Source organism: Rhinolophus ferrumequinum, chromosome 21 (assembly GCF_004115265.2).
Source record: "Rhinolophus ferrumequinum isolate MPI-CBG mRhiFer1 chromosome 21, mRhiFer1_v1.p, whole genome shotgun sequence".
Lineage (NCBI taxonomy): Eukaryota > Metazoa > Chordata > Mammalia > Chiroptera > Rhinolophidae > Rhinolophus > Rhinolophus ferrumequinum.
This window is the reverse complement of record NC_046304.1, coordinates 17,185,627-17,205,516: the sequence shown is the minus strand read 5'-3', so window position 1 is coordinate 17,205,516 and position 19,890 is coordinate 17,185,627. Positions and strand designations below refer to the sequence as shown.

General features: G+C 53.0%; 1 protein-coding gene across 4 annotated transcripts in view; it reads left to right on the top strand.

Annotated features, from left to right (window-relative positions):
* Window positions 1-19,890, top strand: part of ABR (ABR activator of RhoGEF and GTPase) — a 173,381-nt gene that overhangs the window by 116,670 nt on the left and 36,821 nt on the right. For all 4 annotated transcript variants that reach the window (XM_033089012.1, XM_033089015.1, XM_033089013.1 and 1 more), the window contains 11 exons: window positions 168-228; window positions 5,239-5,291; window positions 5,866-6,006; window positions 7,810-7,931; window positions 9,472-9,637; window positions 12,991-13,113; window positions 13,478-13,553; window positions 14,032-14,136; window positions 15,102-15,176; window positions 18,199-18,296; window positions 18,654-18,785. In XM_033089012.1, the coding sequence (XP_032944903.1) occupies window positions 168-228; window positions 5,239-5,291; window positions 5,866-6,006; window positions 7,810-7,931; window positions 9,472-9,637; window positions 12,991-13,113; window positions 13,478-13,553; window positions 14,032-14,136; window positions 15,102-15,176; window positions 18,199-18,296; window positions 18,654-18,785 (1,152 nt within the window). The remainder of the gene's footprint in view (window positions 1-167; window positions 229-5,238; window positions 5,292-5,865; window positions 6,007-7,809; window positions 7,932-9,471; window positions 9,638-12,990; window positions 13,114-13,477; window positions 13,554-14,031; window positions 14,137-15,101; window positions 15,177-18,198; window positions 18,297-18,653; window positions 18,786-19,890) is intronic.

Sequence of the window (19,890 nt, the reverse complement as noted above, 5' to 3'; positions counted from 1 at the left end):
AGTGAGGTAGAGGGGAGGCCGGTGCCGTAAGTCTTTGTCTTCCAGTCTTTGTCTTCTCGTATCTGCAGCCCCGGGTTTCAGAGCCCTTCTTCCTGCCATGCCCGTGATGGGGGATGGGCAGGCTCAGGGGAGCGGCCAGGTAGTGATTCCTCTCCTCTGTTTGGCAGGAACTCAAAGTGAAAGGTCCCAAGGACTCCAAGGACAGCCACACATCAGTCACTATGGAAGGTACCTTGGGGGACGGGCTGGATGGCAGTCACCTTCTTTTGTCTGGCTTTGTGGACTATGGTGCCCTGTTTGTGTGAGCGTGTGTACGCTGGTGTGTGAGCGCGTGCATGCGAAGAATCAGCCTCTGTCCCCAGGCAGCCAGCCAGCTACAAACGTGCTCCTCCTGAGGATGCCAGCGGGCAGCCAGCTCCCCTCCTCCTCCCTCCTCCCATTTCTACAGGCGCACGAGCCAGTGAGCGCGCCTCCCCTCCCTTCCCTCCCCTTCCCTCCTCTCCCCTCCCCTCCCCTCCCTTCCCCCTTGGTAGAGGAGCACTCGGAAGCAGTGGCTTGGTTCTGGAGGCTGTGCAGCCGCAGCCGGCAAACGTGGCTGAGTGGCTGGGCTGCTGATGGGAGCCAGGGAGCGATGGCCACATGCTCCTGCTGCCGGGACAGAGGCTGCCATGGAAATTCTCCTCATCGTTCGCTTCTGCTGTAACTGCACCTATGGTAACCCAGAGCCCCTCTCATGGGAGGTGGTGTATCTTCCCACCTCTGGGGGCTAGTTGGAGTGGGCTAAAACGTGGCCGTCAAGGTTTGGGGGGGCAGCAGGGAAGGGAGGGGGAGCAAGTGGCTGGATCTGCATTTACCCCGTTCTGGCCAGCTTCCAGCTGGAGTTGAGGTGTGGGGGCCACTCAGGGCAGCGTGCCTTAGAAATGGAAGGACCAGGCTAGAAGGGTCCTGGTACCCACGGAGGATCTGTGTGGAATTGGTGGCTTAGCTTGACAGGCTGTGGGCAACTTCCTGGAGAGGCTCTTAAGGACAGTCGTGACGAGGCATTACCTGGCAGGTGTGGCACCCTGGGCTGGAGAGGGGTCACAGGGGCCAGTCGGAGTGACAGATGGTCGGGACAGCAGTGCCTGGGCCCGGGAGGGCGCCAGCCCCTGCTGGAGGGAGAAGTTGGGGATTTCTTTGTTTCCAGAGGAGCGGAGGTTGAGCAGCCAGGGTATTGTGTGCTCAGAGTGCACATGCTGCCTTGGAGACCGGCTTTCCTCTCTCCTCTCGGTACGGCGGTGACGCGGTGAGAACTGGATGTGGTTGGGAGAGCAGGAAGGAATTGGGCTGCTCTGATGGAGGGTTGTTTCTAGCCACCGGAGAGCCTTGAGCTGAGGTCTCGGCACTTAGCGCAGAAGGCAACGGCATGCTTGTGGGAGAGGGGGGCGTGGCAGTCTGCTGCTTCGTGAAGGTCACACACCCACCATACAATGGAAGGGATCAGAGCATCCCCTTTGCAGCTCCCTTAGCAAGGAGGTCCTGGGACAGGCACAGGCTGTCAGCCAGGCTTTTTGCTCCCAGGAGGCTATACCAGGCCTAGGCAAGGAGGTAACCCGAAGCCTGTGGGCCCTGCTCTCTGAGGCAAGAAGTGTCTCAGGGATGACCCCAGCTGCTTTTGGCAGGGATGTGGGGCTCAAGTGTTGCCTCTGGGCCCCTGTGTGTTGGAGTGGCAGACAGCTGGCCCAAGCTCTTCCTCCCACCAGGCGTTTTGTCTTTGCACCCTTCCCAGTCACTTTGCTTTCCTATCTCCGTGGTAACCCAGAGGTTTTTGTCAAAGGCTGAATGGAGGAGGGTGGCGGTTTGCAGGAGGAAAGATGATGAAGTTCTCTGGGCTCTTTCCCTGAGGCCATTGTTGTCCCCTCACCTCTCAGGCTGTCCTGTGTCGAAGACCGCTCATGATGGAGGTAACCCCTGAGGTAGCCGCTCTCCAGCTGCCCCAGCAGGACAGCTGCGGGAAGTCTAGTCACCCGTCAGAAGCTGCCTTGTGCCCCTGCCCCTCAGCTCAGGTTCTGACAGGTTGGGGACAAGAGGAGACTTGAAATAGCCGGTTTCCGGATCAGAGGGGAGATGCTGTTTTGGTCTGGCCTAGGAGTTGGTCAGGTCTCAACCCTGCCTGCCTAAAAAGAAGGATTCTGCCCTTTGCTTCCTCTTCCCTCCCAAAAGGGAAGCTTAGTCTTAGCGGAACAGGACTGAGACCTGGATTTCAGGGTTTCTTTGGTCCCTGAGATGCGTTTTTTGAAGTCAGCTTCAAAGTGAGGGATGGAGAATGAATGAGCCTTGCTGACCTCACCGTGTAGAATCTTCCCAGCCCCTCCCAGGGATGCTGGTTTTGGAGGGTTCTATGGAGACTGTGCAAGTTGGGGTTCACTCTGGAGTTGACTGCCTTAACGGTTATTTGCTGAGTGTCCCCTCTCTGCAGGGCTTCATGCTGTTGGGGATGCTAAGGGAAGTCATGTGTGACCCAGACCCCTATGGAGAGGGCTCACCTTGGCAATAAGAGAAGCCAGCGCACCCACTCCCTCCTGATGAATCTTTCTAAGAGTCCTCCCGAGGGTCACTGAGCTTTTGCAGGTGCTACCCTCCCCTATGGAAGAAACCAAAAAAAAAAAAAAAAAAAAGAGGAGAAAAGGAGCATGGGTAGACCTAAATTCAAAATCCAGCTACCACTTATAACAAGTTATAGAATTTCTCTGTGCCTTAGAGAAGTTTCCTCATCTGTGAAATGGGGCTAGTGATAATTGCTTCCCATTTGAATAAAAGGAAGCAATGCATGTAAAACAGTGCCGTTATGAAAGCGACACAGAGTAAGTACCTGGCAGACTAAAGAGAGGCCAGCTTGCTCTGACTTGTAGTGATCTGACTTGTAGGCACTGTGGGTATTGTTTGCAAAAGGTCTGGTCAGGGAAGACTTCCCGGAGAAGGGGGAGAGACAGGCATTACAATTTGGTGACCGGTGTCTGCCCTGGGAATATGAACAGCACGGTGAGGAGTGAGGAGAGTGGAAGAAGCAGGGGCAGGAAGCAGGCCTCCTGCTTCCTGGAACAGGTAGAACAGGTGAAGGGGGAAAGGTGGGCTCTTGCATTCTCGAGAGAAGCAAGCATGCAGGGGATGTGGGGAGCACAAACATCAGGTGGCTCTTCCTGCCCTGGTTCCTTCTGTATCTGACTGTGTCCCCGGGGCCCTCTCCTCCTTGCACTTCCCTCTCCTCTCACTTCCTCCCAGCGGCCCTCCCCCCAACCTGGGGCTGAGGCACAGGACTCATTCCACAGCCCCCATCAGGTAGACTCTTGAGGTGACTGCAGGCATATTAATAACCCCTCTGAAACCCAACCCACCATTTGTGCAGACCTCTGAGCTTAGTCAGGGACCTCTTCCTCCTGGGACCCGAGAGAGGGACAGAGGGAGCTGACACTGCAGTATCAGCTTTCTCAGAGCTGGAACTCAAGGGCCCATCCTGGCGGGTGTCTGCTGAACTCGCACTTTCTCTTGGGTCTCTGGGGTTCTTGGGTATGGTTTCCCCCCTAAAATGAGCTAAGCCACAGGTGGATACTCTAAACAGCCTCAGAACTGGGCTCCCCCCGGACTGATAACTGGCCTCTACTCGCACCATCCCAGGATACACCAAGCCTGGTACTGTCCATTCTGGCTCCCGAAGCCCAGGGGACGGAGGGCTACAAATAAGTCATGGGAAGTATGTTCGCAGCAATCAGTGGTTTTCGATCATTCCTACATGTCAGAATCAGCCAAGGAGCTTTTTAAAAATGCCGACGCCCAGGTTCCACCCAGCAGACCTTGGGATTTAATTGGGGTGAGAGGAGGGAGGCAGGCAGCTGTGTTTTTATTTTTTTATTTGTTTAAAGGAGGGCGCAGCTCACAGTGGCCCATGCGGGATTGAACCATCAACCTTGGTGTTATTAGCACCACGCTCTAACCAACTGAACTGGCCACACACCCCCACCCCCCACCCACACCCCCACCCCCACCCACACCCCCCACCCCAGCTGTATCTTTTAAGAGCTCCCCCAGTGTTTCCAATGGGCAGCCAAGCAAAGACTGCAGATAAGCCTCTGCACCACTGCGGCTGCGTCTTCTCCATAGCGGGCAGATTGTTCCCGAAGCGTCTGCTTAGTTTTTATATTTAGGGCTTTGGGGGCCTCTTGGGTCTGAGAGCTGGCTAGGGCATGAGAGTCCGCTCTGAGGCCTGTCACAACCTGCTCCTACTGGACACCCTCTCAGACCAGCATCCTGCCTCTATTGGTCCTGTGGCAGGAGGAGAGAGGTCACGACCCCATGGTCAGCGGCATCCAGGTGCAGGACTGACACTGAACCACCCGTGTCGGCGGAAGAGGCAGGACACAGCTGCCCACAGGCAGCTTCATTTGGAAGTTTTGGGGGCCAGCTGCCACTTCCACCTGTCCCTGTGGAATCCCAACTGCCCTCATTTGATGTCCTGGTCACCAAGGGGTGTGGTGAACGGGGGCCCTGCTGAGCTAGCATTTCCCCAGCCTCTTCGGGCCCCACCTGAATTCCTTCAGGAAATCTTTGTCCCCTCAGCTCTCACTTGCTTGAGAGCAGAGCCTTTCTGTGGAGAGTTAGCCTGCCTCTCTTGGCCTGTCCTATTTTGTGGGTTTGAGGGTGTAGAGAGGGGTCTTCTCATGGAGAGGAGGCTGACTCTGGGGGTCAGAGTGAGGCCTGCCATTCCCCGCTGGGGGTGCCAGGCCTTGGACCAGATGAGAGTGAGGGGCCTGGGGGAGCTGCCCTTCCTGGAAAAACAGCGTTTCTCCCTGCCACATTCTGGGGCCCCAGGGGTGACCCAGAGTGTGCTGGAGCTCTGCAGGGTAAGGCTGGGTGGAGGTAGCTGTGCAATTCAGGGTTGGGGGTACAGAGGAGCTTCTGCATCGGGTCAGGCCAGGACAGGCCTGGCCTGTCCAGAAGAAGTCAGATCTGGTGGGAAACAAGCTAAGGAGGCAGGTGAAAGGAGGCCGGGCTGTCAGGGCTGCGTGTGCGTCTGCTTGTGTTGTCTGGCCCGCCCTGGGGTGAGAATGGATGTGCATGTTGCTGTGGAACCCGCTTGTGGGTGGGTGTCCTGCCAGTGGGTGTTCGAGGGGAGTGAAGAGGGTCGGGGGGCGAGGCTGGTCCGTAAGGTCTCACGCTGCTCCTGTCTTGTCGCCTGTCCTGTCTCCCCGCCTTCCCCACCAGCTCTGCTCTACAAGCCAATTGACCGAGTCACCAGAAGCACCCTGGTCCTGCATGTGAGTGTCAGCCCCTGAGTGTCCCGGGACGGGTCCGGAGTTCCGTGGGAGACCAAGCCTGGGGTGGGCAGGTGCTGGAGTCAGAGAGCAGCCCATTAGGAGAACCGGGCACAGGGTCCCTGGGCCCCGCCTGGGCCTGCCTGCTCTGTAGTAACCATGCCAAGGGGGCCATGGCCTCAGTGTGACTGGGCTACAAAGCTTGACCTTGGCCAAACACTCCCTAGGAGGCATGCACTTCCTGCCCCCTACCCCTTGTCTAACAGTCCCCAGTGTCCTTAGAGCAGCCTCCGGTGGTGAGAGGAGTGTCTCTCCCAGCTGCTCGGTGAGATGAGACTCCACCTGGCTGTCTCCCACCCCAGCAGGGAGAGTCATGACTGTAGCGGAGATAAAGGGGAACCACTGCCCTCACCCCTGCTGTGCTGACCCTGATTTTTAGTTCAGATTTTGCAGGCACGACCTGATGGGAGTGTGGATCCCCCTCAGAATTCTCACAGTGAGACCTGAGTGTTCCCCACTGTCTTCTCATTGAGCCCCAGAGCGACTCCCCTCAACTCACCACCCCAACCCTTCCTAGGACCTGCTGAAGCACACACCTGTGGACCACCCAGACTACCCGCTGCTACAGGACGCCCTGCGCATCTCCCAGAACTTCCTGTCCAGCATCAATGAGGACATCGACCCCCGCCGGACTGCGGTCACAACCCCTAAGGGGGAGGTGAGCTCAGGACCCAGCGCAGCCTCACCCCCAGGCTGAAGAGGGTACCGTGTACCAGGTCCACCGTCCCTGCTCTACTCCACTCACGGGCACCACTGCTCTGTGCCTCTCCAGCCCTGATGCCTCATTCCCAGCCTAGGAGAGGCCTTCAGGCCCTAGGCTGACAGCTTCAAGTCCAGTGTCTCATTAATCTTCATAATAGTCCACTGAGGCAGAAGAGGAAACTGAGGCCCAGAGAGTCACCCCAGGTCTGGCACAAGGTCTTTTGGCCGTAAGTGTCAGACTGGATTCTTTAGCTGGGGTTATCTGTCTGCAAGCTCCATGCACTGTCCCCCACACCAGGGACTCAGGGGCCCTGGCTGTCTCATTCTTGAATGCAAGCAACTCCCTCTGGGCAATATGATGCCCTGGGGGGCCCCTGGAACATAATGGTTCTGTCTGAGGGAGCTTGGAGAGTCTGAGAGAGCGGGAGCTCTGAGCTACCCCTGATCAACCTGTATGAGCAGGAGGGAGGCGCTAGGGAGTGAGCCCCTCAACAGGAAAGGCTGGTAGGAGAGGTAGCTTATGTGGTCACACTGCTGGAATGGCCCAGGTGGACTCGTAGATGTGGTACAGCAGCTCCTGTTCCCTGGGGGTCCTTCGTGGTGGAAGGGTGGGGGTGCCTCAGTGAAGGGAAGCAATTTGAAGAATCAGAGGGCCAGTTACCAGCGTGGGTCAGCAGGCTGGCCCACATACAGTGCTTCCTCTCCGAGGGAGCTAATTAAGTGTGTCTAGGAATGCAGGCTGGCTGGGTTTATGCTCCTCGGTTACCTTTACGAGTCTCCAGTGTCACCTGGGGAGGGAAGTGATGAGGGTGACTGATGGGCACAGAGAGCTGTCCCTGCATGCAGCTCCCAGCCTGGTTTGCAAACCCTGGAGTGTTACTAGTTTGTTTGACCCGGAGATAGCTGAAAGATTTCCAGAGGGCTTCGAGCACTGTCAGTTTCAGATCGTTTTCATTGTATACATTCAACATGCTCACCTACATATTGTAGCGTACGGAGGTCACATGAGGTATAATACAGGGAAGGATGGGACAGCTCGTGACAGCCCCAGGGAGCCTGCTGCCCCTGAGGGTGGCAGGGAAGAATTGTGGAAGTTCTGCCTGGAACAGAGCTCTTGACCACCCAGCACCCACGTTAGAGATGGCTGCAGGTGCCCCAGGACACCGACACAGCCCCATATTGGGTAGCTCAGGGCTTCCCATCCTCCTGGGCGTGGCTGAAGAATCCTCTCAAGAGGTAGAGTAGCATCAACAGGCCTGGGTGCGTCTGCAGGTAAAGTTGAACTAAAACTAGATCAACTTCTTAGGGTTAGGTAGAAGTTATAGGGTGGTGGTTGGGGTGGGGAATGTTTATGCCCCAAGATAGAGGAACTGACTCATCCTGAACTAGGGTCCATCCAAGTGGGAGCTGTTGGGAGCTGTGGAAATGTGTAAAGCTACCATTTGTTGGTCACATATGATGTGCTGTCTTACATACACCATTTTGATGATCCTTCCTTGTGGGCAGGCATTATCCCCATTTTACAGATGGTGAAACTGAGACTCAGAGAGGTCAGGGAACTTGCCCAAGATCACAGCTGGGAAGTGGCAGTATCTGGATTCAAGCCCACGTCCATCTGACCCAAAGCTAGTGCTCTTAACCATCAGACATTATGGCCCCTCCCTGCAGCCCACCCCCCAGATGGATGTGTCCCCAGTGCAGGCTGGGCCCTGAGTTGAGTGGCCCTGAGCAGGCGGGGTGGGTGTGCCATCTCCCTCAGACGCGGCAGCTGGTGAAGGACGGCTTTTTGGTGGAAGTGTCGGAGGGCTCCCGGAAGCTGCGGCACGTCTTCCTCTTTACAGATGTCCTACTGTGCGCCAAGCTAAAGAAGACATCCGCAGGGTGAGTGTGCACGAGTGCCGAGGTCGAGGTGGAGGGGAACTAGATCCTGCTTCCTATGGAACCTCTCAGCAACCTGGGGCAGTCTGCATTTCTATTCCTTTTTAAAAACGTATTAATTAATTTTATTTTGCTACATAGCCCTTTTCCAAAAATAAATACTCATGTTTTTAATTATAAAGATAATATAACCAAATTAGAGACCAAAAAATCCATCACTCACCCGAACATAAGCATCAGTCTCCTGCTGCTATATTTCCTTCCAGTTTTTTTTTAATGTTCTTATGTTTTTTTCATATACTTGTAATCAGAGTGAATACCCAATTTGGGGCTCTGCTTTTTCCATTTCACGTCATAAGCATTTTCCCTGTTGCTGCCTAATCTTCATAACCATCATTTTACTTTCCCTCATGATATTACAAGTGGATATGCCATAATTTACTTAAGCATTCTCCTTTTATTAGGCATCTCTGCATTTTTTGCTAACCGCAAGTCAGTGAATATTCATTAAAACTGCTGCTACCATTTATTGAGTGCTTCTGCCATGCCAGGTGCCATGACAAATGTTTTGAATATATTATTTCTAATCTTCCCAACAACTCGATAAAGGAGGTATTATTATCCTCGTCTCACAGATGGGAGCGAAGACTTAGAAAGGTTCAATAAGTTGCCCAAGGACAACCACCTAGAAGAGGAGGAGATGGGATTTGAACCTTAATCTGGCTTGAAAACATCTTTCCACTTCCCTCTATATATTTAATGTTATGAGTCTGCTCTGTGCGATGAGCAGAAAGGGTTATTCAGTATTCAACCCACATTCTTCCACCTACTGTGTGCCAACTACACTCGCTGACAGTCCAGGGGACACAAGCCCTATGCTCACTGCAATGCTGAAGGACCAGGATGAGAGGTGCAAACCTGATCCTGGGAGAAGTGAGAGGAGGAGAGCTTATCATGAGTGTCAATAAAGGGAATGGCTCCCTGGAATTAGATTTGAGATAATTCTAAAGCAGAGATAGCAATCATAAGCTATCTTCAGTCCTTTGCCCAGGGCAGACATTACTAATACACTGCAGCACTATTTCCCCGCTAGGCTGGAATGCGGTTTTATAATCCTCAACCCAGTACTCCATCTGACCTCTGTTGATCAGAGTTGGCATTCAAAATAACATTTGTATTTCATCTTTAGTCTAAAGGATAATGAATATGAGTTAAGTATAGATAGACTGAAAGGGAGGAGAGAGTATGGGGTGAGGAATAGGAAAGTGTGTGCACATTCTTGCTCCGACCCTGGCGGTCTGGGATGTTTAAAAACACCAGTCACACGGGACCAGAAGACTGACGAGGCCAAGGTCCAGAGGCCTCACTGCCATTATTCCACGTGTGTGTTTCCTGATTGGGCGGGCTCCTCAAGGACAAGGGATCATTCTTACCTGTCACCAGTTCTCAGTAAAATCTTTCAGGTGATTTTTATAGTTCTAGCAGTTCAGGCTTAAAGAGCCAAGTTCCTTTTGGCTCATGTCTTCTTCTGGCTTGTTTGCAGGAAGCACCAGCAATATGACTGCAAATGGTACATCCCACTGGCTGACCTCGTGTTTCCGTCTCCCGAGGAGTCTGAGGCCAGCCCCCATGTGCACCCCTTCCCGGACCATGAGCTGGAAGACATGAAAATGAAGATCTCCGCCCTCAAGAGTGAAATCCAGAAGGAGGTGAGCAGAGCCTGGCATCTGAGCTGGGACAGGGAAGTTGGCTGTTTTTTATTGGGGCCCTTTGAACTGGGTGTCTCAGAGAGATGGAGGAGCTGGGAGCCTGATAAGGAGGGAAGATGCAAGAGTAGGAGGCTTCGAGCATACATATGCTTAGGGAAAGACTTCTACTGTGGCAGATGGAGGGTGAAGAAAGGAGTCAGCGCTCAGAACTTAGTGGGCTTAATTATGGGAAATTCCCTGGAGAACAGTATATGTCCAACCCTGCAGAAAAGGGAAGCAAGAAAAGAAGGCCTCCGTAAGGAAAAGTGGGATATGTCCAAGAGAAAGGACCTGGGTGGCCTCTCAGAAACTGACAGATCAAGTGGGCAAATAATTAAGGACAGAGGGGCCTTGAATATGACAATTAACACACTTGATCTAAAAATGTACAGAAGCTTGTGCCTTGAGAGAGAATTGAGATTCTTATCAAACTCATGTGAAATGTTCACAAACATTAAACTTGCATTAGGCTGCAAAGGCAATCTCAAAATTTTTTTAAAACAAAATTGATAGCATTCTAGTCCTGTTCACAGGCCACAATGCAGTAAAATTAGAAATCAACAACTAGAATATAGTTAAGTATATGCCTGGAAAGTTAAAACTTTCAGGGTAAAGAGGAAATCAAAATGAAAACTGCAGACTCTTTAGAACTGCATGAAAATGAGAGCACTACATATCAAAACCTATGGGTTATAGCTGAAGTGCTATTTAGAGGAAAATGTATAGCCTTAAATTCATACATTTGAAAACAGTGGCTAGAAGAAAGCATGCAGGAGGAAGCTTCCCCATGAATGGCAGGAAGGGCATGGAGGAGCTTTGTTGGTGGGCCTGGTCTCTTCCTCACCCATCCAGGCTTGGCTTAGGCCTCAGCTCCCCTGGGGAACCTTCCCTGATGTCCACTCACCACAGTCTGGGCAGGTGCCCTGCTTCCTGATTCCTGAAGTTTGCCATTTTGCTTTACTGCTACGGAATTATAATTCCACGGTCAGCTTTCTCCGTTCTCCACTAGGATTTGAACTCTAGTGAGGGGCAGTTTTATTTAGTTCTATGTCCCTAGCACTTGGCATGTAATAAATAGATGCTTTGTAAACAATTGTCGAGGAACACAGGGCCAGATGGCTTCTATGTCCCTAGCACTTGGCACGTCATAAATAGGTGCTTTGTAAACAATTGTTGAGGAATAATGACCAGATGGCCTCTAAGGATCTTTTCAACTCAGACATCTCTCTTCGAACGAGGGAGAGGAAGACCACAGTAATAACCCCAGCGGGTTTGGAACTGAGGATCAGACTGGGGGTGTACCTGCCCGGGGGAGCAACCTGACCAGCACCGGTGTCCTCCTCCTGAATGGCTGGGCCTCAGTGGAGCCCAGGTCCCCCTCTGGCACTGCCCCGCGTCCCCACCCCAGGGGCATCCTGCATGTGTGTGTCTTACCTGGTCCTGGGAGCCGGCAGGCTTCGTGCCCTCCCGCCTGCCCCTGGTGTGCAGACGTGGCCTTCCGCTCCGTCAAATCCGTGCTTACTGAGCACCAGGACTATACCAGCTGCCTCACGGAGTTCCTTGTCCGGTGGAGAAGGCAGACGGGCCCATCACTGACCACAGTGTGTGACACATGTGACGAGAAATCACTAGAGTCACAACAGTGACATTCTCTGAATCACAGAAGAAGCAGCGATTTGCTTTTTTAATAACATTTTTTTACACATAATTTTTTTTTCTATTCACCAGGGTAACCCTGGCTTGTTATAATAAGAAAAGCGTACAATACCCAAGTGTATAGAATAAAACTGATCATCACCCACCCCCCTGTCAACAGTTTGAGGTGTATTCTTCTAGACTCTTCTTTGCTAACCCTGGCAGGCGCATTCGTGTGTGTGTGTGTGTGTGTGTGTGTGTGTGTAGGTCAGTGAGATTAGATTACACGTGCTGTTTTGCAATGGGAGCTTTTCACTTAACGGTACACCTTAGCGCTCTTTGGATCTGTCCGATTCTTTTATCCAGCTGCATCCTATTCTGTTGCTTGACTGCACAGCCCCAGATGGGGCTATTTATTTTTTATTTTTTTTATTTTTTATTTATTTATTTATTTATTTTTCAGATGGGGGTATTTAGATTGTTTCTGGTTCTTTACTCTTCATAGGCAAGTCTACAGTAAATAGCGCCACACTCATGGTTCTTCTTTCCGGTAGATTCCCTGCGAGTGAGAGGTCTGGGACAAAGGGTCCATGCATTTAATTGCCAGGTTTACCTCTGAAAAGGTTGCATCCAGTTATATTCCCACCAGCGGTGTGTGAGTCACTGATGCCCCACGTTGTCACAACCCTGGCTGTCAGCCACTGTTATAATTTTGCCCGTCTAGTGGGTGAAAAAAATGCTGCCGAGATGAATTCCAGCTGTGGAGTTTAAGGATGGTGTTGGAACCGAGACTTAAGCATAACGGCAGTTAATAAAAGGGAAGCGGTCCTTTATAAAATATAAACTTGGAAACTTGGAGAAGGGGACACTGACCGAGAGGGAATGGCTTGTTAGAGAACAGGGACTGATCCCATGAGGCTGAGGGAGGATGGCGGGATCCAGGCGGGGACCCAGCCTGGGGAGGCCCCAGGAGCCAGGCCAGGCGTTGGGGCTTCGTGCTGCCAGGTGTCTGAGGTTTTTAAGCAGGGTGTCTTGGTGGTACCCAGGATTTAATTTATAGAGGGGACTGAGTGATGACAAGCAGAGGCTAAGGCCACTGAAAAGGTTTTATTCCTTGTAGTCTCCAAGAGAAAGGGACACATGCCACACCACGTAGGGCCACGTGGGAAAGCCAGGTTTGGTCAGGAGGCAGGAGGAGCCTGGGAAAGCGTGGCCCAGAGCTTGGATCGTGTTTTCCAAGAGAAAGGAAGGCAGGGCGGGGACAGTTTAGGACTGGCTACTGTGGATAATGTCGGTGGGCTCTGGGCTATAGGGGCTGTCTCTAGGGGTTTGGCAACTGGCCCTGGGCCACTTAGGGCAGGAGAAGGGTGTGTCAGAGTTAGATAAGGGAGGTGGTTGGAGATATGGCCTCAGGATTAGTTGGTTTGCATATGAAAGGTCCGCTCCCAAAGGAGTCCTTTACTATGTTTGGAATTAGCTTGCTGTGGGAGGGGCAGTTTTCTCCCTGGCCAACTAGCCTCATCCCCACCCCCACCCCCACCCCCCAAGATATCAAAGCATCATAAAATATAGAAGAAAAAAACCCCTATTAGCACACAGGGGAAAGTTGTGCTTAGAGCCAGTAGGTAATAAGTGGAGTCTGAGTGCGGGAAACCACCTGTGCTCTCCATCCCCTGCAGAAAGCCAACAAAGGACAGAGCCGAGCCATTGAGCGCCTGAAAAAGAAGATGTTTGAGAATGAGTTCCTGCTGCTGCTCAATTCCCCCACAATCCCGTTTCGGATCCACAATCGGAATGGAAAGGTCAGGAATGGTGGGACAGGACAAAGCCAGCCCCGTTCCTCTGTCGAGGGCTGCCCACTCTCTATGGCCTCTGGCCGTGACCTGTGGAAATCAGGGACTCAGGCCCCCAATTCCCAAGAAGGCTGCCATGGCTCCAGCCCTGGATTCCTTCTCCCCACTGGTGTGGAGCCAGTGCCCTCTGCTGGCCATAAGTGGCACTGCCACTCCTGTCACTGGGCTTTCCAGGAAGGAGGCTCTCCTCCAGCTGCCTCCTTCTCCAAGCGCAGGGGTGCCTGGGTAAGAAGGAGCCTTATTGGAGCCCCAAAATCTAGGAATGTGCTTGGCCTGACCGTGGTCACTCCACTGAATTGTCATCTCTCTTCAGAGCTACCTGTTCCTATTGTCCTCGGACTATGAGAGGTCAGAGTGGAGAGAAGCAATTCAGAAACTACAGAAGAAGGGTAAAGTCCTGCCCCACTCCACACTGCCCTGATAGGGTCCGCAGCCTTTTGTATTTCCAAGCACTTTCATATCCAGTATGTCTTCTTCGGCCCTCAGTCACTCTATAAAGTGCCAGGGCAGGTGGCACGTAATTGCGGATCAATTGAGGCCCAAAGAATTTAAGGGACTTACTTAAGGCATATAATAAATTCACAAAAGGACTGGACCCAGAGCCCAGGGTTGTCCGTCTCCCCCTTTTATCCCACCATCTCTTTCTGTCTCTCTCGCTCTCACTGTCATACATACATGAGCCTCTTCAGTGAGACTCGTCCATTCTTACCCCTGTGACAGCACCCATGCGAGTGTTTACAAGTCTCGCCCTCTCTGCCCATGACCAACTCTGCCCCTAGAGCTAAGCTTTTCCCCCTGCGATAGCCCCCAAAGAAGAGCAGCAGGTCCTAGTGGACCTGTGGTGACATTTCTTGGCTCCTCCTACAGATCTCCAGGCCTTTGTCCTGAGCTCAGTGGAGCTGCAGGTGCTCACGGGATCCTGTTTCAAACTTAGGACTGTACACAACATTCCTGTCACCAGCAATAAAGACGGTAAGATCTGAAACCCGAGGTTGCCCAATCAGCAGGTCCCATCCCCCAAGGTATCTCCGGGCCCTTCTACGAGGACCTAGCCAGACACTTGGCTGCAGATGTCTGATCTCGGCTCAGCTGGGCTTAGATGACTCAGTTGCCAGATATACAAAGAGCTGGAAGAGGGTTGTCCATTCTCCAGATGGCCCCAACCCCTCCCTGGCTCCCTCTGGCTTGAGAGAAGAATCTGGCCCCCTGCTGCCCTGGGATTGTGTTAATATGTTCATGAGGTAGTCAGAAATGGAAGCAAAAGACTGACGCGTGGTCTGGGGAAAGGGTAGATGGATTAGAGTAGTGTATGAGACATAAAGCCAGAAGTTTCCAGGGACCAGATCTTGGAAGGCTTTGAATGCCAAGCAAGGGAGTTTGTTGTTCAAGCAGAGGAGCCTATGGGAGGTTTCTGAGCAGGGCAGGGCTGTGATCGGGGTTGGCAACTGGCCTAGAGTGGAATCTGGCTGCCCGTGGGTCCTAGGAAGGGGTTTTGACGGCAAGCTCTCCACATACGGGGGTCATTTACCTGCTGTATCTCAAAGAGGAGGCAGAGCTGAACCCTCTCTTCCATTGGCACAGAGTGACTTATATTGGTTGATTTTCACTTTGAAAGGCTGACCTGAGGAGGGCAGCCACGGGAGAGCAGGATTCAGAGGGAGAGGGAAAGTATCCCTGGGGAATGGTATGAAATCCCAGGTCCAGGAGGGAAGGGGTGGAATAGCCTCCCAGGCTGAGTGGAGGGAGAAGAGATACCAGCTCACATTCCAGGAAGCAGGGGGCTCTGGAAATGTCTTTCTCTGGCCACCAGGTGGTGCTGTCAGACCAAGTCTCAGGCTGCATCTCCTCCCCTTTCTGCCTCCCAGCCAGTCTGGGGTGAGGAGGGGAGGAAGCAGAGGAGCCTCTCACCCCCACCCGGGGGGGCTTTTCTCTTGCAGACGATGAGTCTCCAGGACTCTATGGCTTCCTTCATGTCATCGTCCACTCTGCCAAGGGGTTTAAGCAGTCAGCCAGTAAGTACCCCTGACCACCAGCCCTGGGAAGAAACTGGGTGGGCCATTGTTCATCCTGTCAGAGAAACTCCCTGTGGACCCATTGATGGGGCCTCCCTCTGCCCACCTGCTCTGCTCTGGTCTGCCCAGGCAGGGGCCCTGGCAGCTGCCTTGAGATACGGGGCATCCCCCCATATGCCAGGAACCAGCTACTCTAGGTAGGGGCATCATCCCTGCCTTTTGTCTCCGTCTGCTCTTCCCCAGGCCCTCCCCCACCCGAGGTATCTGAAATCCTGGACTCAAACCCCATATCTACCGACTATAAGCTGAGTGACCTTGGGCAAGTCTCTTAACCTTTCCTAGCCTCAGCTTCTTTCTCCATAAACAGCAATCACACTTGTTAATATTGACCTATTTAATTGAGGATTAAATAGGACCGAATGTGTAGTGCCAGCACACTGCCACACACATCTCCTTTTCTCCCTTCTTTATTACCACCTACTAAATCTGTGCAGTTTGTAGTGTTCCACAAGCTACAGTTACCCTTTTTATCTAATTTTTCTCTCTGTAGGAATATGTGTCAGTTAGGTAGCTAATAATTTCTCCCCATTTGCCAGATGAGAAAACTGAGTCACAGAGAGACAAAAGGACTTAACATGACACAGGATCAGAAACCCAAGGCTTCTGACTCCTCTCCTTAGCCAGCACCTTCCCACTCCCTTCTCTTCCTCACTGGCAGGTGAGGCCTGCCCTTTCCTTTCTCCTTACAATGCACCAGGCAGAGGTTGTGCCTTTCGTTGACTTGCGTTTAATAAACATTTACTGTGAAGCCTGAGTTCCTGGGGTAAATCAGCCTCCCTCTCCCCAGGATAAACCATGGTTACAGCACCTGTCATACTGTTTTGTCACTTAAAATTGGCTTCTCCCACTGTGAGTTCTTAGATGGCAGGAACCATGTCTCCTTTATTCTTGGATGAATAGGAGTTCAGAAATGCTCAATGAAGTAGTGAATTTCCAGACCCTTACTGTGTGCCTGGTACCGTACTAGGTGCTGGAGAAAGTGCAAAGGTGGCCCGTGTGTAGACAATGCCTTGGCCTGGTCAAAGCCTTTCGGTGTATTACCTGCTCTGATCCTCCACTGATACCCTTCTCATTTTATGCACAAAGAAGCTGAGGCCCCAGGGCTCAAGGGGCTTTCCCAGGGTCCCACAGGCAGGTCACACAAGTGGTGGAATCGAATCCATGTCTTCCGCCACCAAAGCCTACACTGTTCAGCGAGCAGCCATATTTCTCTCAGTATGGCCAGGACCCCCACACTCGTCACCAGGGCTGTGCTGCTCATATACGCAGCTGCTTCCTGGACCCTCCCCAGACCCATGGAATCCTCTCCTGGGGAGCACTGCCCTGGAATACTCCTGGTTAGTAAACTCTGTAGGGCTGTTAGACCCACCCAAGTCTGAGGCCCACGGAGCCATCTCACCATGCCCACATATCTCACCCTTCTCTCTGCTCCATGCTGGCTGGAATGGGCCTTAGGGGGCAGGCCCATCTAAGTGGTTAGACATGGGGTGAGCTGCTACGAAATCTCCTCACCTCCAGAAGGTCTTCACCGCCTCCTTCCTCCAGCCCCCTGGCCTTCTCACATGTTCCTTCTGACTCGAGGGGGTTCAGACCTGTGAATCATCACGTGGCTTCCTGTCCTAGTGAACTCATTCACCTGCACAGTCAGACCTAGATTGTGGGCGCCATCTTCGCTCCTGGCTCACACGTGAAAGCACGAAGGCAGAGAGCACACACCCAAATCAACACACGATGCCGGCCCTTCCCGCCCCTCCATCTCTCAGCCACCAGACCCACAGTCTGATCTGCTACAGGCCAGGTGCTTTGTGCCTCTGGCATTGTTCACCTGTTAATCGGCACCCACGTTCCTGTGGGCTCTGGTCCCCAGTTACAGCTACCCTATGTTGCACCCAGCTAGGGACCACGTGGGGCAGCTCCACTCTCCATTCTCTCGGAGAACAGTCAGCTGGGCAACACCTGGGCCTGAGCTGTACGTCTACCCTCTGACCTCTGCCTGCCCCCCACCCCTTGATTCATGCTGCCTCGAAGCCACCCCCCGACACACACCTGACAGCTCCCATGAGGGGGTTGGCGGGGACTGCCAGGGTCCAAGCCCCAGAGGGAGTAGATGGATTTGCAGAGTCTCCTGGGGTGACCACCCAGTATGTGGCCCGGTCAGTTGGGTCTCAGGGGAGAGGGGAGAAGATTTTCAGCTTTAAAGGCCACGACGCAAGATGCAAACCCCAGGGAAAGCTTCCCCTCCCCCCAGCCCTCCACCATTCGATCACCTGAAGCCCTTGGCGGGTGGCGGGAGCTCCATTTATTCATCCCACACATTCACTGTGTGCCTACTATGTGCAAGCCCTGTTTTGGGTACCAAGGGTACACTGGTGACACGAAGATAACAAGGTCACGTGGTGCTGATATAGTGGAGGGAAGGGAGACAAGAAACACACAGAAAAGGGAACTTACGTCCAAGTTAAGTGCTATGAAGAAAACAACAAACAAAGCTTTTGGAATGTGGGGGGCAGTTTTGGTTATCTCAGGGAGTGTGGGTTACCCCAGCTTTCAGTCCACAAAAGCCAAATGCCCTCCGGAGACTCCTACCTCAGATTCCAGTGGCACCCTGTGGAGGGACCTGGGATCGGTGGGGGAGGGATAGCTCTTCAGTCAGTGTGGTGGGTGAAGATGTGGCCTGAGGCTTCAGTGGTAAGGAGGCAGCCAGGCAAAGATCAGGGACGAAGGGACAGCAAGGGCCCTCAGGGGGAAGAGCTGGGCACGTTTGGGTTAGAGGCCAGCATGGCTGCAGGGGAGTGAGTGAGTTTGGAGGGGCGGCGCCATGTACGTGGAGGGCAGAGAAGTAGGAAAGGAGGCCCCCAGGGCCAGCCTGTGGGGATGTTGGGATGAATGGATAGATGCATCCTTTCCCTCCTGAGTTCCTGGGCCTCGGCCCTGAATGTGTTTCTGCCTGTCTCCTCTGCAGACCTGTACTGCACCCTGGAAGTGGATTCCTTTGGCTATTTTGTCAGCAAAGCCAAAACCAGGGTATTTCGGGACACGACAGAGCCCAAGTGGGACGAGGTGAGTGGAGGGGGCTCATGTCTCCATAGGGACCCCTGAGCTTGTCACTGACCACGCCCACCCCACTCCCTGTGCTGTGTCCTGTTGGCTGGGATGGTTGGGCCAGCTCCGGTCCTCTCTGCCCTCCGCTCCTGCTCGTTTAGCTTCTGATCTTGCGTCTGTGTCCAGACACGCGGTTTCCGCTCAGGCCCCAGACTCCACTTTGTCAGTGATTTGGAGGCCTCTGAAACCCCAGAATGTGAGCACGTTCCCCCCTACCTCGTGACGTGCTCTCAGGGGCCCTTCTCCCCTACTTCTCGCCACCTGCCAGGAAAAGACGTCTCCCAGCTTCAGGACGCTTGTTCCCTCTTTCCCCAGGAGTTTGAGATTGAGCTGGAGGGCTCTCAGTCGCTGAGGATCCTGTGCTACGAGAAGTGCTATGACAAGACCAAGGTCAACAAGGACAACAATGAGATCGTGGACAAGATCATGGGCAAAGGGCAGATCCAGGTGAGGGTCCCGATGCAGCCAGGGCACCGAGCCCCGGTTCGGGGAGCTGCCGGGAGGTGGTGCCAGCTGGGAAGGTGACTTTCTCACCCGCCTTCTTGGCCAAGGTGCTTGGCGCTTTGTGACTCGGGTTCAACGTGGGTGTGAGACTCATTCCGCGCCGTGGTGGTTCTGCCCTGCTGGAGGTGGCATTTTCTCCTCGCCCCAGACGCCCATGCGTGCCTGGGTCCTCGGGCTTCCACCCCTGCCTGAGGGGGTCATTCACGCTCCGGCAGTATCGACTGGAGGGATGACAGCTGCCTTTGTTTCCACATCCCAACTCTAGTCTAAGCGTGGCTTTTTCCCATTAATACCGGGCTGAGAGGGATTCTGAGGCGATATCCGTGAGTGCTGTGTTTGATTAGCAATGTCTGCCCCAGGAGGCATTCGGCCCCAGCGTTTGGCTGGGCTTAGTGTGTGGCTGGGTCGCTGGGGGCTGGTCTCTAGTTTGTTGCTAGGATTGCTGGACGTACTCCTCTGTCCCGGGAGTTCATTGGCTGGGGGTGGACTGGGGGGGTGGGTATTGGTAGAGGCAGGTTCTGAGTCAGTTAAGAGTGTAGGAGGTGTGACAATTAAGTTCCCGAACTTGTTGCAATGGTATTGCTAACTTTTTTCGATATCAGAGGGATTATTCATTATGAATTTGTACCAACTGGACAAACAGCTAACCAACTTTACTATTTGGAAGTGCTAAAAAGGCTGCGTGAAAAAGTTAGATGATCTGAACTTTTCACCAACAATTCATGGCTCTTGCATCACAACAACGCACCAGCTCACAGGGCACTGTCTGTGAGGGAGTTTTTAGCCAGTAAACAAATAACTGCATTGGAACACCCTCCCTCCTCACCTGATCTGGCCCCCAATGACTTCTTTCTTTACCCAAAGATAAAGCAAATATTGAAAGGAAGACATTTTGATGACCTTCAGGACATCAAACATAATACAACGACAGCTCTGATGGCCATTCCAGAAAAAGAATTCCAAAATTGCTTTGAAAGGTAGACTAGGCGCTGGCGTTGTGCATAGCTTCCCAAGGGGAATACTTCGAAGGTGACCGTAGTGATATTCA